Source organism: Astatotilapia calliptera, chromosome 10, assembly GCF_964374335.1.
Source record: "Astatotilapia calliptera chromosome 10, fAstCal68.1, whole genome shotgun sequence".
Lineage (NCBI taxonomy): Eukaryota > Metazoa > Chordata > Actinopteri > Cichliformes > Cichlidae > Astatotilapia > Astatotilapia calliptera.
The window spans coordinates 13705212-13726665 of record NC_137431.1 but is presented as its reverse complement, the minus strand read 5'-3'; the positions used below and the strand labels follow the sequence as shown (position 1 = coordinate 13726665).

The 21454-nt window shown below is 41.3% G+C and overlaps 1 protein-coding gene across 1 annotated transcript; it reads right to left on the bottom strand.

Annotated features, from left to right (window-relative positions):
* Positions 1-767: 767 nt before the first annotated feature.
* ubash3ba (ubiquitin associated and SH3 domain containing Ba) lies at positions 768-20436 on the bottom strand. Its single transcript, XM_026182197.2, has 15 exons — positions 19983-20436; positions 19622-19796; positions 6938-6991; positions 6503-6689; positions 5474-5672; positions 4602-4771; positions 4278-4486; positions 4044-4188; positions 3738-3858; positions 3518-3640; positions 3277-3369; positions 2829-2973; positions 2629-2735; positions 2249-2358; positions 768-2140 (listed from the first exon to the last, which is right to left on the bottom strand). Exons 2-15 carry the CDS (start codon positions 19747-19749, stop codon positions 2003-2005), a joined length of 1929 nt encoding a protein of 642 aa, XP_026037982.1. The 5' UTR covers positions 19750-19796; positions 19983-20436; the 3' UTR covers positions 768-2002.
* Positions 20437-21454: the final 1018 nt, after the last annotated feature.

Genomic DNA, 21454 nt, shown 5'->3' with positions numbered 1-21454 from the left:
CACACATTAAGCAAGAAATCCTCTTTGCAGGCAGTGCAAGGTTCATAGTAGGCAATTGAAAGAAACGGAAGTCTGAAATGTTATAAACCACAACTGGCAGCATGATGTCTGAAAATAAAATGTGTGAATGGTCTAAGTATCTGCAAAAAACTAGTTCCTTTTCGTTTATGACTTGCACAAGTGTTTTTAATCAGAGATGTATGCCACTGGGTTTAAAAAAAAATAGGGTGGCACAGGGGGCTCCAGGAAATCCAGATATTTAATCAGAAATAAAGTTATCATAGAAAAGAATTATTTTCAGATTCATGCGCAGGGGTTCTGCACAAGACTTTAAATATAACTCTGCGGTGGACAGTTGTTTTAAAGTGGAAAAAAGCATTCAGACTTTTTACTTTAGTAAAAATTACAACCTTACTTGGTAGCCTAACAGTACTCAGTTTGTATAATCAAACATTAAAATACCTGAAGTACATATATAGTACAGGTACCTCAAATAGTACCTGTACTAATTATGTAGAATGGCAATTTTCAGACTCATACATATTATTATTATACATATTGTCATAATTATACATTCATGTGTATGTCTCTTTAATAATTTTAATTACTTATATGTTGCTGAATAGCTTGCTCTAATAAAATGCAATTTATCTGCAACACAAGAAAAACCTAAAGCCTTCAAATAAATGGTGTTGAGTACATTGTATCCAAAATATAGTGGTGCAAAAGCACCACACATACATAACATAAAATACAAATACATTAAACCTGTGCTCAGAGATTTAATATCAAAGTGTAAAATGAGTTTGATGTCCCTGTATTCATTACTGTTTTAAAAACAAATCAGATGTTGCAACTGGTACAGAATAAACCCTAAAGCAACTAAACTTATTTGATATGCATTTGTGCAGACAGTTTACAGTAAGGGGATATTGGCAGCACTGCTCTACTGCACTGCAGTGTCCACTTATGCTCGTTTTCTTGCTGCACGAGAAGAGGGAGTAAGGTCTTTACAGAAGACATGGAGGGCTGATATATGCTGGCCTTCGTAGCTCCACAACCTTGTTTTATTAATTTTTAGAGTATCGGTGGATTTTCAGATTCATGCAGCAAATAACTGATATCTTATGTAATCCAGAAAAAGTAAAATTCATCACGTTGTCGAAAAAGTACTGTCGTGGTCAGAGAAAGCAAGCAGAAGGTTCAGTCGATAAAAAACAACAACACAGCAACATTCTGTATATTATCATATAAATTTTCTTGGTCATATTGACTTGGTTGTCTCCAGACAAATCCCATAGGCCATGGCTTACAGCAAGATTAAATGAGTCATGTGGCCATGTAAATGTCAACACAGAAGAAAATGATATGACATTTTACAGGAATCAAACCTATAACAAGCTACCCACCTGAGCACCAAAAAACGATGAAGATCAGTTCCTCCCTGTCTGATTGTCAACATTTCTTTTGTGCTTTTTGTGTTTGTTTTTTTTCACCAGAGGGTCACAGCTACAAGTTAAATAGTTATTTTTGACCCACGGCAATATAGTTTTTCTGATACACAAGTCTTTCTCAACTAATTCTGGTCACAGTGTGTGAGAAGGCAGCAGAACACAAAGTCGTCACCCACTCCCCTCTCTGCCAAAGAGGGGCCCGCAGACACAGTTTAATGAGGCACCCTCTCGTGACATAAAACCTGATTCATCGGCAACCATCAACAAATCAAACAGCCATCTGCATTCCTCGCAGCACCTCTACATTTTGGGTTAACAAGTATATCGCTGAGGATAATGCAGCAAAGTCCCGCCCAAACTGTAACACATTTTTCTGTAATCTCCACACAAACTGTACATTCCCGTTCCTGAGCAGTGTGTTTGAATACATTTGCCTTCATTTATGCGCTTCTTTTTTGTTTTTTCTTTTTGTTTTTTGCATGATGTCTTTTGATGGAAGCCACTTTTTGTTCAGCAGTTCAAGATAAGAGAGCCAAAGAGCAAATCCTTCAATCTTGCATTAGCATTTCCCTCCAGTTGAAACTGTGATTGGGCCCGTGTGTCAGAGGCAGAATCGGTGGGTCGACCAGCTGCCACACCCCAGTCTCTCCCATTTCTTCGCAACTGCAAAATCCCAAGTAAGGAATCTGGACAAAAGAAGACACAGATGTGCATGTTGTCCAAAAAAAGCATTGGGAAAGGGAGAAGTTACAAAGGAAATCAAAGAAGCGCCAAAACTGAAACGCTACACTGACCTTTCGAACAACTTGGACAAAGTCCTTGGAGTTTTGGGGGTTGAGGCCTTGTATCTGGCGAGTGCAGGCCTCCAGGGAGGAAGCATGGGCCACAAACAGGACCGTGTTTCCTGTGTGAAAGAGGTAGAGAACATAGAGTCACATTCCTCAGATACCATAAGCTTTCTGTCCCAAACTAAGCCATTGATGATGTTTAGTTTCTTGGATACGCGTGTTTTACGAGCTAAAAAGTCTAGCTAAGAAGTTTAAAAGTACAACACTGAAAACTACAGTTTTATCTACATAAAGTGGCTGTTTTAACCTGTGAATGTTGGCAACATTTAATGCTTACTAAGCAATTACTTAAAAATCCTGGATACATGTTAATTATTATACTTTACCCAAGTTTTTGCACTCAGTCAGGATCTCTCGGGTCACCTGGAAGCTCCTGCTGATGTAGGTGTCATAGGACTCTGAAACTGTCAATTTACTTATGGGAATATGAGGTCTAGGAGAAAAACGAAATAGATACTAGGGGTGAAGTAGATTGTAGGATCAGAGAAAACAGCACAACCTCCATAGTGTTAGTGTTGCTGTGTACCTATATGTTGTGTCCACACTCAGATTAGCAGCAGCCAGCTCAGCTGGAGGGATCCAGGAAGGTAAACATGTACCTGAAACCCACTTGGTCCATTCAAACAATCCTGGCTCCACACGGATTTTTGTCTTTCCGTCCTGCTGGAGACCTGGCAGAGAGTTGAACTGAGACTTACTCTTTTTGGAGTAAAATGTAAAGGAAATGTATAAATATGTGCAAACGAGGTAACCTTTAAAAAGGATTTGCCTTTTTAAAGCAGACATATTGATGTGTCTAAATACTACGAAGGTCCCGTTACACTTTATAAAATGGACCTAGAAAAGCCTCACTGTGATAAGACCTGAACTAAAGATTTATGACTCAAAGCTAACATTGAAAATATCACACAGTAGAAAGAAGCTGAGTAGGTGCTGGTGTCAGTACACTGACGCCTGTGAAGATGAGGTCCTACCTTGAAGAATGTGCTGAGTAGTCTGAATGCATCGAAGAGAAGGAGAGCAGTAAACAAAGTCTATTGTTGTATGGCTTTCTAACAGGGCTTCCCCTGAGATAGGACAAAATACAGTGTGATTCCACAGGCAAGAATGTCATGTAGTATGGGAAATAAAACATTTCAGTCTTAAAAAGCTCAATTCTTCAGAATCTCAGATAGCTTTACACTGGTAAATGATATAAAAGTAAAATATACCAACCAACAAGACGGGCCTGTGTGGCGCCAAAGACAGTAATTGGGCAATCCTTATCAAAGTCCCGGTGCCCACCACTTCGAGCTGGGAGACTGGTTGGCATGTTGAGATTAGAGCGAATGTATCTGCCTGCACAACACAAATAAAATATAATAAATCAAGTTAAACGTATTTAATGCCATACTGATGTGTAAAAAACATGGTCATCCCCCTATTAAACCCTTACCTTTGGAGTCAAAGCACTGAGTGACCCAGTGTTTGCCAAACACCACATCCATCCTCTCTCCATGGCGACACACAAACAGCCTCATCTTGGACAGGGACGGCTGACTAGCTGGTCTTGACACCTACGATTAGAATTGTTTGAAACTGAGTCATTAAAGACAACATGCACTAATCTGGAGCCTCTGCTAGGAGCCCACGCAGTAATTATTGTCATTAACAAACTCTTTACTGGGATTGTTACAGGACAACAGTGAGGTTTGTGGTGTTTTTTTGTTTTTGTTTTTTTTTACTTTAACACGGGCTGTACCTGCATAGGAAGACAGAGGCCTGGAAGGCTGGGAGGATCCACAAGACTGTCAAGTAAACTGTCATTTTGCTGTCCATCAAAAAATAGCCCACCAACAGTGCTGCTAGAGTTCGATGGAGAGGCACAGTTAAGAAAGGAGAAAGACCTAGAGAATGAAACAAAAAACAAAACACAAATGATTTAAATTGTTAATAGTTTTAAAAAGGGCACAGCAACCCTGTTTCCCTTCCTTACCCATGGACGACCCATGTATCAGACTCATCGGCACGGTTGACGTAGTTCTCAGGCAGGAGGCCGGACAGCCCTGTACTCAGCGAACTGCCAAACACCCAGCCTTCGCTAGCGGTGCTCTGCTCCATCGGAGACATGAAAATAAAGTCTCCTTGCAACAGCTCCAGCTCGTCATCGTTCTGAGGCATGTACGGGTACATGACTTGCAGTGTCTGCGGGGGGCCAGATGATTAAGAGCCATTAAGACGGCAGCAATTTCAAGTGCCCGAGCTACAACTGAGGAGCGGAAACATGCTTGTTAAGAGATGGCACTAAATGAGAGTGTACCTCGTGATTAGCAAACCGAATATCCCTGGAGAAGAGCACGGCCAGCCAGTCACACCCTGCAGACACGTCAACATTTTTGGCTAGCTTCTCCAAAGCCGGAAGGCTACTGGCTTGAAAGTGGTAAGCCAACGTGACATGAAGCTGTTTCTTATGGGGCTCAACATGAACATCTGGATTAAGGATAAAAAAGAACAGCATATACACACCAGTTATCCACAATAATAAAAGCACTGGCAGGTAAAGTAATTAACACTACAGATCGTGTCACAGTGGGATATTTATGTGGGAAAACCTGGATCCTGGCCTTCAGCATCTTTCCAAAGCCTACAAGTACCCCCAATTCAGCCCAACCATATTAAGCCTAACTCTAATATGTGCCTTTTCCATGCAAAAGTTAAGGGTTTCTTGGGATGCACCAGTTGAAAATATAGAAAATACTAGTACCACTTCTGACCTTTAACCTTGACGATAGCATACAGCCTATCTCTCATGTTACTATTAGCTAGCCTGGCTCTGTACCATGATACAGTTCCATGGTTGTAGTTTTTCGTCAATGGCTACATGATGGACTCTCTTAACCAGGCAAAGGAACTTCCAGGATATGGTATCAACTAGCGAACCAAGCCCCAAATAATAATACATTAAGCAGTTCTGCCCAAATAATTCTAATACATGGGATAAGCAAGAGAGAATTGTATTGATCCTTTCATAAAACTCTTAGTCAGAAAGCAATTAGGCATGCAAATGTCTGTCTACTCCTTTGAACTAAATCATTGCTGCAGAGAGCCTGGGAGCATTAGTATCCAACACTGCGTCTGCAAGACAGCGTTCATGTATAACCTCTTAACCAAAGGGAAAAAGAGGACTTGAACCTGCTTTTGATGCGGCTTCAGTGGCAAAGTCAGCAGCAAAACTCTTCAGAACTTCTGCCATCTGTTCCTCCACGAAGAGACCAATGAAGGTTGAGGAGACATAGAGCTCCAGGGGGAGGGGCATAGGTATGCGACCCTTCCACTTGGCCATGGTGGTCTGGAGAGCATCGGACAGAGCCTCCACCTTCGCATCAGTACACTGAGTGTAAAGGAGATAACAACACAGGAAACTCAGTGATATACTGAACACTCTGTCATTGCTAGTGATCTCAGAAACAATCTGTACATGGGCAAATATAGAGTTTAGTGCAAACATACTTACATACATACTTATTTATTTCCACTGAATATATTTTCTGTAAGTTTAATCAACTTTTTAATATAAGCTTCTACTGTTATCCTGATGACATCCAGCTCTACCTGTCTACCAAACCTAACACCACTCTCCCACTTGTGACACCTCCAGGAAATCTGCTTTGCTTGCAACTCTGACTTTCTCCTGACTGCCCCCAAAGGTCTTCTTCTCACAGTCCCTTTGACTACCATGATGTTTACAGTAGAGTTTTCAGTTGCTCAGCTCCGCACCTTGACATCTGTGACACTCACCACTTTCAAATCCTGTCTCACAATGCACGCCTATGCATGCAAGGCTTTGAACTGGGAGAAATTGGGCTGAAATTCTACACATAGACGTAATGCTTTAACAAAGAGGAACTTGGGTCATAAGTTAGCTAACAACTGAGGGACAGATTTTAAATTTGAAGACCACAAAGAGGTTACAGGAGGTTAACCAATCCAGCAAACTCAAATCTAACATGTTGTATTTGCAAGCACTTCTTTCAGTTCTAAACTGTTCACTGCGTTCTCTGCAGCAAGCTTCACGCGGAAATGTGACAGCATACATTAAATGTTTACTGTACATTTGCAGAAACTGAAAACAACTTCCTCTGGGTGAGCACAAATAATTTAAATACACACACACACACACACACACACACACACACACACACACAGGAAGTTGAGACTGACCATGAAGAACTGGCAGAGGGTAATGTGGGGAAAGATGTTGTGTGCCTTGTTCTTGCCACAAGACAGGCGGGACTGCTTCCAGAAGTGCGTGAGCTGCTGGAGCAGTGGCCCACTTGGTCGCAGATATAACACATACTCTCTGGGTAGAGGGTCATCCAGGAAGGGGTCATCGACATGGGAAAAGAGCCTGGAGTGACCAAGATCACGTCAAGTGGAAAGAGGGAGAAAAAAAAGCTGTGATAATGGAAGATAAAAAGGAAGGAGCAGCTAATGTCCAGCAGAGGGCAGCGATGGTTGTAAATGCAATCTGATGTGTCAATAAAATGTTACATTAGGTCAGTATATTTTTGCCATGTCAAGAATATCCATTTGATTTCCTGTTAAGCAATAACAACAGGGAGCGTAAATATGAGTGTGCGCATGTGTTGCTCTCACCAGTCACAAGCCGCCTGGACGTTTTTCCCTCCTGTCGAAACCAGAGCTTTTAGGCTGCAAAACAGGAAGAGAAAGCAAGAGGGGGAGATCAAAGCACAGCCACACAAATCAATACTTTCTCTTCCGGACTGTATTTATTAGGAAGAGACTGCTGCGTCTCCGTGTGACTGTGAACAAAGAACAAACATCCAGAGAGACCAGTAAAAAGACAGAAAGCACACAATGATTCTTTCATTATTCATACCAGAGGTTCATGAAACACTCTGACTTGAAGCAGCTAGCTTCTTTGCTAAGAACTAAGAATGCACTAGGACAGTCTGGTTCTATCATCAGTTAGGTGTGGCCACCTACAGGGAGATGCATCTCCCTGTGTTAGTGTTAACTGAGGTCGAACTTGAAGCCGAGCACACTCGAGTACGGTAACAACACATTCAAATCACTCGTCTCATTGCTTAAAAATGTAGGCCAACAAAACCCCTGTGTCACGATACCAAGATCTGCTATAAATGACAGATAAAATAACGCCTTTGGTTCTAAAATGATATAAAATGAACGGTTCCTACCACAAGATTTATCTGTGTCATTTTATACTCTAATTTCTTTCTTTTTTTCCTGAAACAGAGAGCTGATTGAATGATTACTCTCGAGTGTTCAAAATCTAATTAGCATCTTTTTATAAAAGCTCTGTTATCGCAGGCTGCCTCTGAAGGGATTTGCTGATTCAAGGAGGTTTCTTCAGCTCTTAGAGGACTAACACAGATTATATCTGCAAGAGACGGTAATTTAGAAGGTTCAGAGCATACACGCGCTGCAAATCTTTGGTGCACTGTAGCATAAACTTTGCTGTTTTGTCGAATATATCTTATGCTTGGTATTACAGCCTGTAAGAGCTGGATTCCTGATAAACGAGTAAAGAAAGGAAGTAGACAGTTTCATGTTTAAACAACAGGGAATTCATGTTAAGTAACTGCACGTTGCTTTGTAGCATTTAAGCTTTAAAGCTCAGCTACAAGCCACCCAACTCCATCTCCTTTGAGCTTTGTAGGGTGCTTGAAAATAAAGCAGAACTCTGAGTCTGTTTAGCTCTCATTCATTGCAACAGATAACCCTAAAAGCAAAACCTTCAAAATAATGTCACATTTTTCTAAACGATATCTCTATTCTCACATAAGAGAGCTTTGCTTGTTGGTACTCTTAATGGCAGTTCTAATGAGCCATAAAACTGAACAAGGGGTCGTATTCTGCATCATTGTATGGTCACCATTTGACTGAATTTATAGCGTGATGCGGACAGAGTTCATTGTGCCGCCCTGATGTTCGAACTCAATGAGCTATTTTTAAATTTGTCCCAGTGAGAGGGTCCTAGATACGGCGAAATCCCCCAACCCTGGGGCAGTGCGCACTGAAAGAGCACAGCGTGCACGCTGAGAGCGTCAAGCCTACAGGATCCTAACAGATGGCTCACACAGATCTACATAAAGACTTGAGTTATATATCAGCTACAGTGAGAGTCAAAAAATTTGGTTAGTCTATGGTTAATCTATTATTTATGCTATTTTAGCACTACACCACCACTGTAAGGAGGAGGTTTTAAGAAAGAGAGTCAGTTGTCCTTTTCAAAAGATTCCACCTGGTTCTGTGTGGAGGAGGAAAAGAAGGGGATTTTCTCTCAGAAGGCATGATGGGATTACATGCAGATGTGACTGAGACGTCACAAAATCCAATCCAGGCTGGAACATTGGATTCTTGCTTCTTATCTCCTTGGTATTTTATGAGAGTGAACCCTTGCGATATTAAATAATAGTAATGCTCTTAGTGCGGAGTCACAGAGCAAACTGATGCAATGGCACTTGAATTTAATCTTCCTTTTTTTTTAAAGCTTTTCAAAGGAGAAGAACCCCCGATCCATGTATAAACAATAACACAACATCAAGCAGGATGGTGTTGCCGTTTTTTATTCATCTGTGTGGCACAGATTTTTAAAAAGGGCAATGTTTTAAACAAAAGATTTTTTTGTATGTGTGTATTTTGAAAATGTAACGCACAAGATTGGAGTTTAAGCTTAAGCTTTTCGTGGATCAGTCCACGTGAAAAGGACATCATTACCGACTCTGGCAACACTTCAAAGTAAAAACATCGATGCTGACACGTTTGATCAAATCATACGTTTCAGCTAACAGCCGATTCAGAAATATGTCTGCCTGAAACTTGTCGATTTTTCCTCCTTTATTAAATCCATGAATAAAATTCTTGAGATTTCCGAATGTCTTTTGTGAGAGTGTCCTCGACTGAAGTAGGTAACAGTAACCGAGCAGGTTTTTTCATGCCTGGAGAAACAGAGGAGCCTCTTCCTGTGAGGAAGCCGTGCTAAATACCACCAGGCTTGCTTCGTTGCAGCATGTTTCACTGTGGTTTGTGCTGTGTTTTTTTTTTTTGCTACCATTTTTCTTCATGATTGTGCTTGATGGCTCACTTTGGAATCGTTATACAGGTGGCCAGAGTATTCACACTCAAACCTCTAGTGTGACTCCTCTGGTGGAACTTGTAAGTGTAATGTTCTCACGATGAGCTCTTCCATGCATAGTTCCCTTAGAAAAGAATATCTTTATATTAAGATACTGATTAAGCAAGAAATCACATGCATGTGATGTATTCCTTCGCCAGAAGTTTAATAAAGAAGGTAATCTTTCCACAATTTTTAACGCTCATATTGGAATATTATAATAAACTGCTCCACATTTTGAAAATGAAATATCCTCATACTAAATTATAAATGTAGCAATACTTTTTTCAAAACCCCACTTTCAAATTTGGTGCCTTCTTTATTAAACTTTCCCACATTTCTAATAGTTTTGGAAAAAGAAATGAGCTGATTTAAGTATGCGTTGTTCTTGGTATTTCTTGCAATCATTTCCAAGCTGTGGTGAGGCCGTTTTCAGAAATATCTTTAACTTTTTTAAAGCCTTACTTTCATGGTCTGATTTTGACTGACATGCGGGACCACAAGGAAGTCGTAGTACACCAACAGACATGCTTAAAGGTGTCATGTATACTTTCGCCACCGCAAATTCCTACATGCCTGTCTGCATTTCATAATCTAACCTCAGACGAGTGCCTACTTTACAGAGTGGTTATGACTGATAACAAGAACTAGGCGTCGCACAACCCATGTAGATCATATCAGTGTAGATATTTGGATGCAGTCTTGGTAAAAAGAGAGTACATTTCGAAGGTTTTCTAATAAGGACAAACACCTCATACTGGTTGTCAAGCACAGTGGTGTAGGTGTGATGATTTCAGCTTGTTTTTCAGTAAAAGGACCTTAGCACCTCGCAGCCGTTGAGTCGACCACGAAGTCGTCTGTATGGCAAAATGTTACAGAGTCAGCTGAACTAAAGCGACGCTGGAAAGAAGAGTGGGTCAAACATCCTCCACAACAATGTGAGAGACTGAGACAGTCATACAGTTATCCGGTCGTTAAGTGATGACATGATGAATCCTATTTCCCGGCCTAAAATAGCTGTGTCGCTAGCGGTCACGTAGCACATCATTATATACCAGCTAGCCAAACTTCAGTAACCCTACAAACATCACTGCTGTTTAGTTTTCTGTCTTCATTTATGTTGGAAGTGATAATTTTAATTTGTTTCCAAAACCCGGTAGTCAGGACATGCTATATTGTATTTAGATAGCAGGGAGTTAGCTCGCTAGCTTCTAACTTCTAACTCCGTTGAATGTCATAAATTCCGTTTTCATGGATGCCTAGCTGTTAAACTCACCTGGGAGAGCAGAACGCTGATCATTTTATTAAAGATGAAAGACTTTAGACAGTTTTTCAACTCTCAGTAATGCCATAGTGATCGTTTGATATATGGACCTGCAGCGGAGTTTAGGCCCAGACACGGCTAGTGACGTCAGACTTAACGGCTGGATTGGTGCTAAAGGCGAATCTATAAGTTAAATAAATAATATAATGGTTACATTTAACTAATTTTAAGACCAAGTGAGGACAAGATGTAGAGTCTTGACAGACAGAATATTGTCTATTTTTTTCATTAAAAATAAATATACGCACCTTAACCACTTTAGAGTAGAATGATAAATAAAGACAACACTGCCATAAGTACAGAAAACAAAATAGTTGAACCAGTTATTCCAGCCTTCACTTACTAAAAATGTTAAATGCCAAAAAAGGCAAAGACTTTTTGACTATAGTGGTCGATGCGTTTTCTTTTACCATGAATTAATTCCATGTTTCAAATGGTTTTTCTATGTCGTTCCAGTATATATATTTGTTAGTGAACGCACTCTGGATTAGTAATAGTTTCTGTCACGCCGAAGTATAAGAGAAAGTGACTATTATTGAATGGAGCTTTAACTTAATTTGCACATGCACCACGGCTGCACGCAACACAGAAAACAGCTTTTCATGGCAGCCACACATGGCAACTGTGTTTAGTTCCTGTTTCCACATTTAAGCCCACTTCAGATAAAGTGTTGTGTTGCATGTTAAAACAGCAGTGTTTCTGGTTTTTCACACGTGTAAACATACAGCGGACTATTTATTACAGCTGAACTGGATATTTTTCCATGCAGGTTAGCTACATAAATTTCCAAAGAAGTAGCAAACCACAAATGAAGAACAGAAGTTAAAAAAAGAAGCATATCAACACATCTTAGGACACACACAAATGTGTTAAATGCTCCCAGGGGCCCCCTCCTGACTTCACTCAATAGGCAAATGAACATTTCCTGTTTACAAGCCACACAGTTTTTGCCACTTATTACAGCCACAGGGCTGAGAGGACTGATGCTGCTAAAACCAGACTGCAGCCTGAGGAAAGCCCCCATCAGGAGAGGAAAGGGGCTCCCCTTCGGCCAATCTAGCAGACTATGCAAATGGGTGGTAAGCCCACGCCAGACATGAGGCCGGAACAGCTGATTCATCATTATAGTTCACGATACATTGCCTACAAGTATCCTTATACACAACAAGGCTGATGCATTCATGCCAACAAAGCAATAATGCTCACCGACTTAACATTTCCATTATGTAGGTTTATTGTATATGTTGAAAGAGATGCTTTATGGCATTTTGTTTCCTTAGAGTTAGTGACACTAAGCCAGCTATCTGTGGTAGGATTATAAAAAGGTCCTTGCAAAATTTTCTATCAAGAGATCCATCTCTGACCCTGAAAAGTTTGAAAATCCCACTATTAAACTAGCCACATCTTTGAGGTCAATTTGCTTTGCACAAAAAGTGGAAGCAGCGCAAAGTTGTAAGCACACTAATGTTTAGACATTTGCCTGCTAACACCTCTACAGCTAATTTGTTTTATCTTGTCTGTTTAATCTACTAGTAGATGCCCGTGCATCAGTGTTGTTTGGCCTGTTTGTTCTGTTGAAATGGCTTGAAATGAAAACAATATGATGCTTTTATAAGGTGCTGTAGGTGCATAACCGCAACAAATAAATATTTTAAGCCATTGCTAGGCAGTTGTTAGGCAACATGATGACATTATAACATGACATAAAGATATATTGGTAGCTAACTGGTTCTCAACATAATATATTGTGTAGAAGCCAGGTTATATATGATAAATGATATTTCAAGTTTTAATGACACTTTCTTTAGTTTTACGGCATCTCAGCTTGTGAGTGTTTGTAGTGTTTGTGTTTGCAAACTAGAGGTGACCGCAGCAATCTGCTAGGAACCGCTAGTGTGAATGTATCTGACCATACAATCAGAAACAGACTTCATGAGGGTGGCCCGAGGACTCAGCGTCCTCTAGCGGGCCCTGTCCTCACTGCCCAGCACCGTGGAGTCCAACTGGCGTTTGTCATGAAATGCCAGGATTGGCAGGTCCACTTGCACCCTGTGCTTTTCAAAGATGAGAGCAGGTTCACCCTGAGCACATGTACAGGATCTGGAAAAGCCATGTAGAAAATTATACTGCCTCTAACATCACATGACTGGTTTGGTGGTGGGTCACAGACCTCTACAGGCTAGGCAACGGCACCGTGGCAGCCATTAGGTTTTGAATTGCAGCAATTACATTTCAGCAAAATAATAATAATAATAATAATAGATTGCATTTATACAGCGCTTTTCGAGACCCTCAAAGCGCTTTACAATTCCACTATTCATTCACTCTCACATTCACACACTGGTGGAGGCAAGCTACAGTTGTAGCCACAGCTGCCCTGGGACAGACTGACAGAAGCGAGGCTGCCATATCGCGCCATCGGCCCCTCTGGCCAACACCAGTAGGTGGCAGGTGAAGGGTCTTGCCCAAGGACACAACGACCAAGACAGAGAGAGCTGGTGATTGAACCGGTTACAAGATGAGCTTCCCAACCCCCTGAACCACGGTCGCCCCTAACCCGCCTAACCTCACTTTTTTTTCAGGGCGTCTTTGAATTCAGTCCTCTCTAAGTTGATCATTTTCGTTTCCATCAAACGTGTTCCTAAAACATTACGTAGTTCGTATCAGTATAGATATCCAGCATGATCACTTTCCCACTGAGATCTGATGATTTTTTTGAGCAGTTTATTAAAATACCAATTCGGATTTTCCTAAATCTTGCCCCTTACAAATACTCTCAATATTTAAGTAATTAAAAAGACAAACACAAAAACTAAAAATATTGAAAACTAAACAAAAACTAGCTTTTTCAAATAATAAAAACTGAAGTGCAATAAGGAAACTAAGTGAAACTAAACTGAATTAAAACAAAAACTCAATACTGAAAAAAATTAAGAAATAAATTTAGAGAATACATAAATATATATACTTTGATCTCTTGGTGTTGTACATTCAGAGCTTTCTTTAGAGCTATCAAAGCAACATTTCAGTATCACCCCTCTAACCGTACACTGCTTGCCGTACAAAGCAAGCAGTGTACGGCCCGTGACATGGGCCTCTACTCTTCATTATTTCCACACAATCGACACATCAAATCCACAAGATCTGACGGAGAAAGTCAGAGATTGACACCAGTTAATGAACTGTGAGCCGTTTGTGTTACTAAAGTTAATGTTTAGTCGCTCGCCGAGCTTTGCCGTTTGAGCAATTGATCAGAAATGCTTCTAAAACAACTAAAACAAAGTGTGCTGTTTTAGCATGCTATTTTTAGTGCCCCGTGACGTCAGTGAAATGAGTGCACAGGGCAAATGTTTCACTAAGAATATGTGAGGCTCGGTGCCAAAATTGTGACGCATAGCACAGCATTCATCAAAAGTCCGCGGATGTGTCATGCAAAGCAAAGCAAAACAGCAAATGTTCAAGAGTTGCAGTTGGCACGCACATGGATGCTTTCTGAAAGCTACAATCAGGATCTTTATTCTAGTTTGGGGGTTTTTTGGGGTTAAATTACACCTGAAAATTTTGTTTCCAGGTCTCAAAGGTCAGATTAAAATTGGCCTGTCGACAGGTTAACAAATACAAGCTTAATCTAAATAGAGTTTTTAACTGTTTACATTTCCTAAAGTTTTGCATTTGTCTACTGAGAAAAAAAGTACAGCAACTCAAGAGGTATAAAAGGCTTTTACAATGCAGAAGAGACGTGCGAATCCCCTGCGTCAGCCACCCTTCAACCCTCAAACGAGCACACTCTAAAGGTCACAAGCCACTTCCGGAAATGGGCGACTTCCTCTTGGCCGTCTGCAATGCAAGCTCAGAGTTTGTTACTGCAAGCAGCCACTAACACGTCTGATGTACTCGTGAGCTACACTGAGTGACTGCTGTAAGATTTCCTCAGTTAAACTTAAACGGTTCCTCATTGATGCCTTTGGTGCGTGTTGCACGGGAGTAAAGTTAATGCATGTAGCTGCTATGGTTGAGGCGGGAGTTATGAAACCGATGCAGGCAAGAGAACATTGTCCCACACCGACTTCCTCTTAAACAAACAAAAGCCTTTACAGACAGAAAGAACAGAAACAAAGACAGAAACGACAAATTTACCACATATTATGCTATCTGAGCATAGATACGTTAGAGCGCAGCAACCGCAGTGCCATCGCCCTCTTCACTTTAGACACACTGTCGGAAACCAACAGACATGGCAGTGCCTGAAGATAATTGCACGTGTTAAGGAATACAAAACAGAGGCTTTTGGTCAGCATTTGTCAGGGTTTATACTGGAGCTCAGAAGGGCTGCATTCTATTTCACAATCAACACCAGATTTAGGCCAAATAAACAAATGAAGGGCACATTTATGGCATTTATTATGCTAAACTGCCAGATATTAGACAGACCCAGCCTTTCAAAAGCAGCAATTTTCTTAGAACTTGTGTTTAGTTATGATGTTATATTTTCTAATACGCCACTTATTAAAACCTGATCACCTGATTACCCCATAACATATATTTTTATTTCAGATTTTGGATTCTGTGTGACAATCCTGGATGCGCGAGAGTTTATGTGACTTTTGGGATGAAGCACAGACCTTCTGACTGAGAAGTGGTCATGCTGCATAATTCATTACAAAAGCCTTCACCGCTTCTAGTTTGTCTACATCCTGTTAGCATGAAAGTAAAAGTGAGCAAAAGGGTGTCTAAATATTTTATTTACTCTTTTAATTCCCTGCTTTGCTCTTTGTTCCTGCGGTTCTTGTTCTGCTGCATTGTGGTCATCAGCTTCACGCTTCAGTTGCTCCAAACTGCCACAATAAACACTGAGGTAAGGCATATTAACGAATTAGTATGCTGGCTCATATCCTAATTTGTTTCTATTTCAGTCACATTTTTTTTCTTACAGCTGCTTCAAGGCAGGTCTGTGCTTCATGCATGGCTGACATGAAGAAGCCGCAGACACGCTGTCTGTTTCTCGTAGTTTCTCTTAACATAGTTCATCATTTGTTTAAATCAAGAGCTTAATTCCTCTCTTGACTTTCTCACGAGCTGTAAAACTGCGCCTAAATCTGCCATCGGCACAGGTACCTACAGTCAGCCGATACCATAGTTATGTCAAATTTAGCCTCAGGTAATACACTGCTCTGACGTTACACACTTATTGATAATTGGAGGTCAGAGAAAAGTCAGGATCCAAGTCAGGACAGAGGAAGGAAGACAGAGCAACTGCCTTACTGATAAAGTATAGCAGGCCGGAGAATACTGGGGATATAAACTCATGGCAAAAGTTAATATTTAACTACGGTGGCAGTAATGCAAGCAAATGTTTTATCAAGGAATTTCCCAGAACATATTGTTTACAAAATATCTGTAATTATACAGACCATATCTGGAAGTGGCCAGAAGCTTGGATATAACATCACAACAAAAGATCACCAAAAGTCCAGAAGATGGCTCGGTGTAGCTTCAAAAACAAAACGGTAGTTCTAGCCCGATACTCACAGTTGCTCCATATTTTTGGACACAAATTTCTGTTTCATGTGCAGAATTTGTTTACCCTTAAGGTGTTGACGTGGTAAACAAAGATATTGCATTTACAGCTATTTTTGCACGCACTTCCTCCCCCCACACTATAATGTAAAAAGACTCAGTTTAAGATCTTGTTGAGGATCCTTTGCACGATGTCTGGAGTCTGTGGACCTCACCAAAGATTCTTTCTTTGTCATGCTTTGCAGGCCTTTGCTGCAGCTGTGTGTAGCTGTTCTTTATTTGTACTTCTGCCTTCATTTTTGCATTCAGTACGTGGAATGCATGCTCGACTGGCCAAGTCAGTCAAGTGATCGGCTTGGCCATTTTCGGCTCTGTAATGACCTTTCTGTTCTTGAGGCTGATGAGTGTTTTGCGCCTTGAAATCTCTACGTTTTTCTCTCTTGAAGTCTTCTCTTTGCAGAGGGATTAGTTAATGATGAGCCTACATAATGGAGAGTTTCAGCACTTTTCTTTACCATAGAAAAGATGCTGTGATCATACACCAGTTGTCTTCAGTAGAGGTCCAGCCCCTTTACATTGCTCACTATGGCATAGATTTTATTTAAAATAAAATTATATTTGCCATTTTTATTTTCTAGAAAAGAAAAAGTATCCAAATAAAAGGAGCTTAACTCTATATCATGTCCTCGGTCTTTTATTATGGCAAGTCTGTGTTGTAAGGCTCAGTTTTCCAACCGTCTTCCAACCATCTGACACCATTATCGCAGAGAAAGAGAGACCACTGTCCGTCCATGTCCTATCTGATTACACAAGCCAGTTCCTGGATGACTCAGCAGACCCCTCGCTGCCCAATTAAAACAGAAAGCCCAATTCTCCGTGTTCGTGTATGCGTGTGTGTACATGATTCATGCTCCGTACTCCCTGAAAAAAAAAAAAAAGAACTCTAGCACAATGAAGCTGCTGTTCGCTTGAGCCATGACTGATAACTGATTTTCCTATTAGTACCTCTCCCTCTCACAATACCAACTGGGAGAGAAGCTGACAACAAAACCTAATAAGCAGATGTTTATTTTTGATATTTTACAGCAACGTGTCTGGCGTGGTCGTCAGAGTAGATTCTGACCGTTTGAAACACATCTGCAGAACACAGATAACTTTTAAGTGAATCGAACTACAGCCCCCAAATGTCTTAATCGTGGATTTCTCCGTTTCTGACACGAGTATTTCATTTAGAGAGGGTTACTGCAAAGCTGTCTGTGGTACAGAGACAACACTGGGACGTATTGCATTATAGCTTGATAAAGCAGACGTGACAAGCGTGTCCGAGAGCAGTTGCCTGTTTACACATCGATCAGATACAGAGCGACATTATCGCCTCATCTTTTACGTCTTTAATGTTCCACTTAGAGAAAAAAACAAATAGCTTTGTGTGCAGTTATTTCAAGACCAGAAAATGGTTAGTAAAACCTGTGCATATTTGATTCCCTAAAAATAAAATGGGATAAAGAACTGCAAGCAGTCACACATGTAATTAGGCTCCAAAAATATAAAAATGTCATGTTATATTTTGGTATCACTAGTCATATAAGTAAAAAAGGAGCCTCACACTTCATGAGGCTTTCTAGTGTTGCACAAAACACCTTTTATGTTTGTTTTCTAATATCATAAATAGGCCAGAGAGGCCAGACAGCCTTGAAGGCAGTGGCTCCTAATAATCCTGCTCCATTATGAATGTAATAGCCTCAATCAAATCAAAGTGTATCAGTCTGTCATCAATAATAGAAGCGAGCCCTGGCAAACAGGTTGCTCTGTCTGCATCGGTTCTTTGTGCAGAACGAGTGAGAGCTTCAGCCTGGAGCGATCAAAGCCGGGATGACCTCAGCCAGTTTTGCAGACGATAAAAAGGCTTAATTTTGGAGACGCTGCATCTTAAACAAAAGCGAAAGACTGTTCAACACTTTCGGCCTACTTGCAAAACTCTGCCAACTGTCACTGCTAAATTCTGACTCCTTGTTCTAAATGGTCAGACAGTTTTCTATCTGTACGATCCAGACGGCAAAACAAGCATCAGAGCTCGACGTTAATCGCGGCGCTCTCAGGTAATTCACTTTTGTCTGCTGTGGCAGTAATTTCAGCTTTCTTTTGATACCTGGGGAGAGGCTGAACATACAGAAAGGCTTTTGTGTGAGAAGATGAGGCTGCTGAAATATATGTAATGTGGGAGTCAACGGCAGAGCGAGCAATGAGAGACACTATGATTGCAGATTATGTGATTATGTGGAGTTTGCGCAGCGAGAGGAGGCTGAGATGTAAAAACCGAGCTCTGTGCAGAACTTCAAATTTGACACCTCTTCAGTATGTCGGGTTACACAAACCACATCATGTTTGATAAAACGCTCCTTTGCCCACAGGCTCGAGTGAAATAAAAGGCTCAGCGACAGAAATGTTCATAACTTTACTCACTAACAAAGCTGCGCATCCATTTTTTAAACTTCTCTTCTTTCCTGGTTTCAATAAACACATCCTTCTGTTGATTAACCCTCATTTTTTTTATAAGAAAATGTGTTATTTATATGATTTTTTTTTTTTGAGGGGGGGAGGGCGGGGGTGCAATAATAGTAAGCAGATCACACATTGTCATTTTCCAGTATAATTACATAATCCACAGACTACAATCACAAGCCAGTACTGCTTGTTTCCTGGCAACTTCTTTGCTCAGGGATGAATGAAAAAGAAGTATTGAGAGGCACATCCAGGAGAGGCCCAGGGGGTCAGCTTCTCATTAAAAAAAAAACAAAAGCAAAAAAAAAAAAGACTGCCTCAGACAGCACTAAACATCTCCTGTCATTTTTTTATTACCCTAGCAGTGGGAAGAAGACCTAACAACACACGGACAGGTGCGTGCACAGCAGCACTGAGGTACTTTGGTTTGCTGGGGAGGCAACACTTGAGCTTAAGTCATTGTTGCTGTCTTTTTTAGCTGAGATTGAGTAGCTTGCGTTCATATTGTTGGACTAAATACTTTCTGCAGCACCGCAGAAAGAAAAGAAAAAAAGTAACGCATGGCACAATAGATAAGCCGAAATCCTACTGTGTAAAGCTGCTGTAGCATTTTTCTTTACGGGAGTCATCTGAGAAGACCCCACGGGCGATAATATGTATCAATAAACACGCACAGCTGAGCAGACTCGCTGCCTCTCCTTCCAGCTGCAGAGATGCTGCTGATCAGCTGCTGGTGTTGACGCCGAAAGGCAGATAAAGGAAAACTTTGACAGGCTGCTGATGGTCAGCTCTACAGTGTTTAATGGTGTGAGCAGTGTGTGAAGCTGCGTATACTCACGCCCTGGTCTTGGGGAAGCCCATGGACAGCAGTACGTCCAGAGTGGACCCATGTTTGATGGTGTTCGGCCGGTTCTGGCGCTGTCTCCGCGGGGTCACTTTGGCATACAGTTCCTCTTTAGCTGCCATAACTCACTGCTCCATCGGTACGTCAGGTCCACCCCTCCTCCGATGTACTGTCATTTGTTGGAAGTAATAGATGTGTATAGATATAGATAGACCGATGGGTGTAGAGAGTAAACCAGAAGAAGAAAGGAAGAGGCGAGCTATTTAAAGCAGGCTGCCCCGGCTGAAGAGGAAGCGCGTAGAAATCACGAAACAGTGCGGGGAAGCGAGCATGGTGAGACTTGGTCTAAACGCACTTAGCTTGTCAAGCTGCCTCCTGACGGACTCGCACATGAACTCAACAGCAGGGGGCTCAGCCATGGAAAGTCACTTCTGCGCTGTCAGCCGTGCCCCCGATCCACATTCGCCGAGCGCGGAGGCGAAAGTGTCTGACTCCCGCTCGCTGTTCGCATCCGGTGCTCTCGAGTGAGAAAGTCAGCCTTTCCACGCCGAAACGATGTCTTATTTATGAATGAATCCCGGAGCGAGGGGAAGGCTCAGCCTGTAAACGGTCGCAGGTCTGACTGCGCGGCCCCTCTCTCTCAGTTAAAGGGGCATACGCTTGTTTGTGAGAGGACAGGAAAGCTGTTATAAACGGAACCAGGGTGAAACTAAAAGTAAAGCCCACTCCTCTGCTTATATACGTGTGCGATGAAAGTAATGAGATTACTTGAGAAAGGGTGATGTAAAGAGCCGAGGTACGGCTGGATGGTGGAAAAAGTTGGTCACACTTCCTGTCTGCGAAAGTCTGTGTCGACACTACTCCGCATGCGCAGTGCACTCCAAAGGGGATCCGAGCACCATCAGTTGCCACAGTAACCCGCTCAATTTGCCCTACATTACTACGTGAAATATAGGTACTTCTAACTCTTACGGATCGCGGTGATGTGTGAATTCCTCCTGCAGTTAAGTGAATGATTTTTGTCATTTTAAAATGTATCTGTGTAGAGAATAGCACAACTTTTTTTAATGGTAGCTTTATTTTCTTTCATATTGACAGCTGTAGCATTTCAGCTTGTGTGTGAGATACACTTTTAAAGGAGAAAATAGAGCAAAGAACTGCAATAAAAATAGATAATCATGATAATAAGTAGCACCCCATCGTGTTTGAAACGAAGCATTAATTTTTAAACTCATCTGCATGACTATGATTATATATTTGTGCACGTGTGGCCATGTATTGAAAATGAAGGGCGACATGTCTCATACAGCTCAATGGACAAAAATGTTTACTTCTTATTCAGTCCACTGCCCATCGTGTCCATCACACATACTTAGCAGTAGGCATATTTTTCCATACATCCCAATAGTTATAAATTGAAACAACAGTTAAAACTTCAGAATTATAACAAAAATGTTTTACGATGACCTGGATTCCTCGCTCCATACTCAAAGCTGACGGGCAGCATTTGCTTTGGATTGTTGCTTGGTGGATGGACGCTACTCAAAAACCAAAAGGAACACTTTTTAATCAAAGTGTTGGATTAAATTAGTTAAACATACTGTATGTGGTCAGGGAAATAACAGAGAGGGTTCTTAGTTAGTCCTATGTCCTCTAGGTGGCCCTGTGCTCACTGCTGAGCCCCTTGGAGCCTGATTGGCATTTGCCATAGAATACCAGAAATTGAAAGTACAACACTTTTGCCTTGTGCTTTTCACACATGGGAAGAGGTGACAGACATGAAAGGGTCTGGACAAGCTGTGGAAAATGCTATGCTGCCTGCACCAT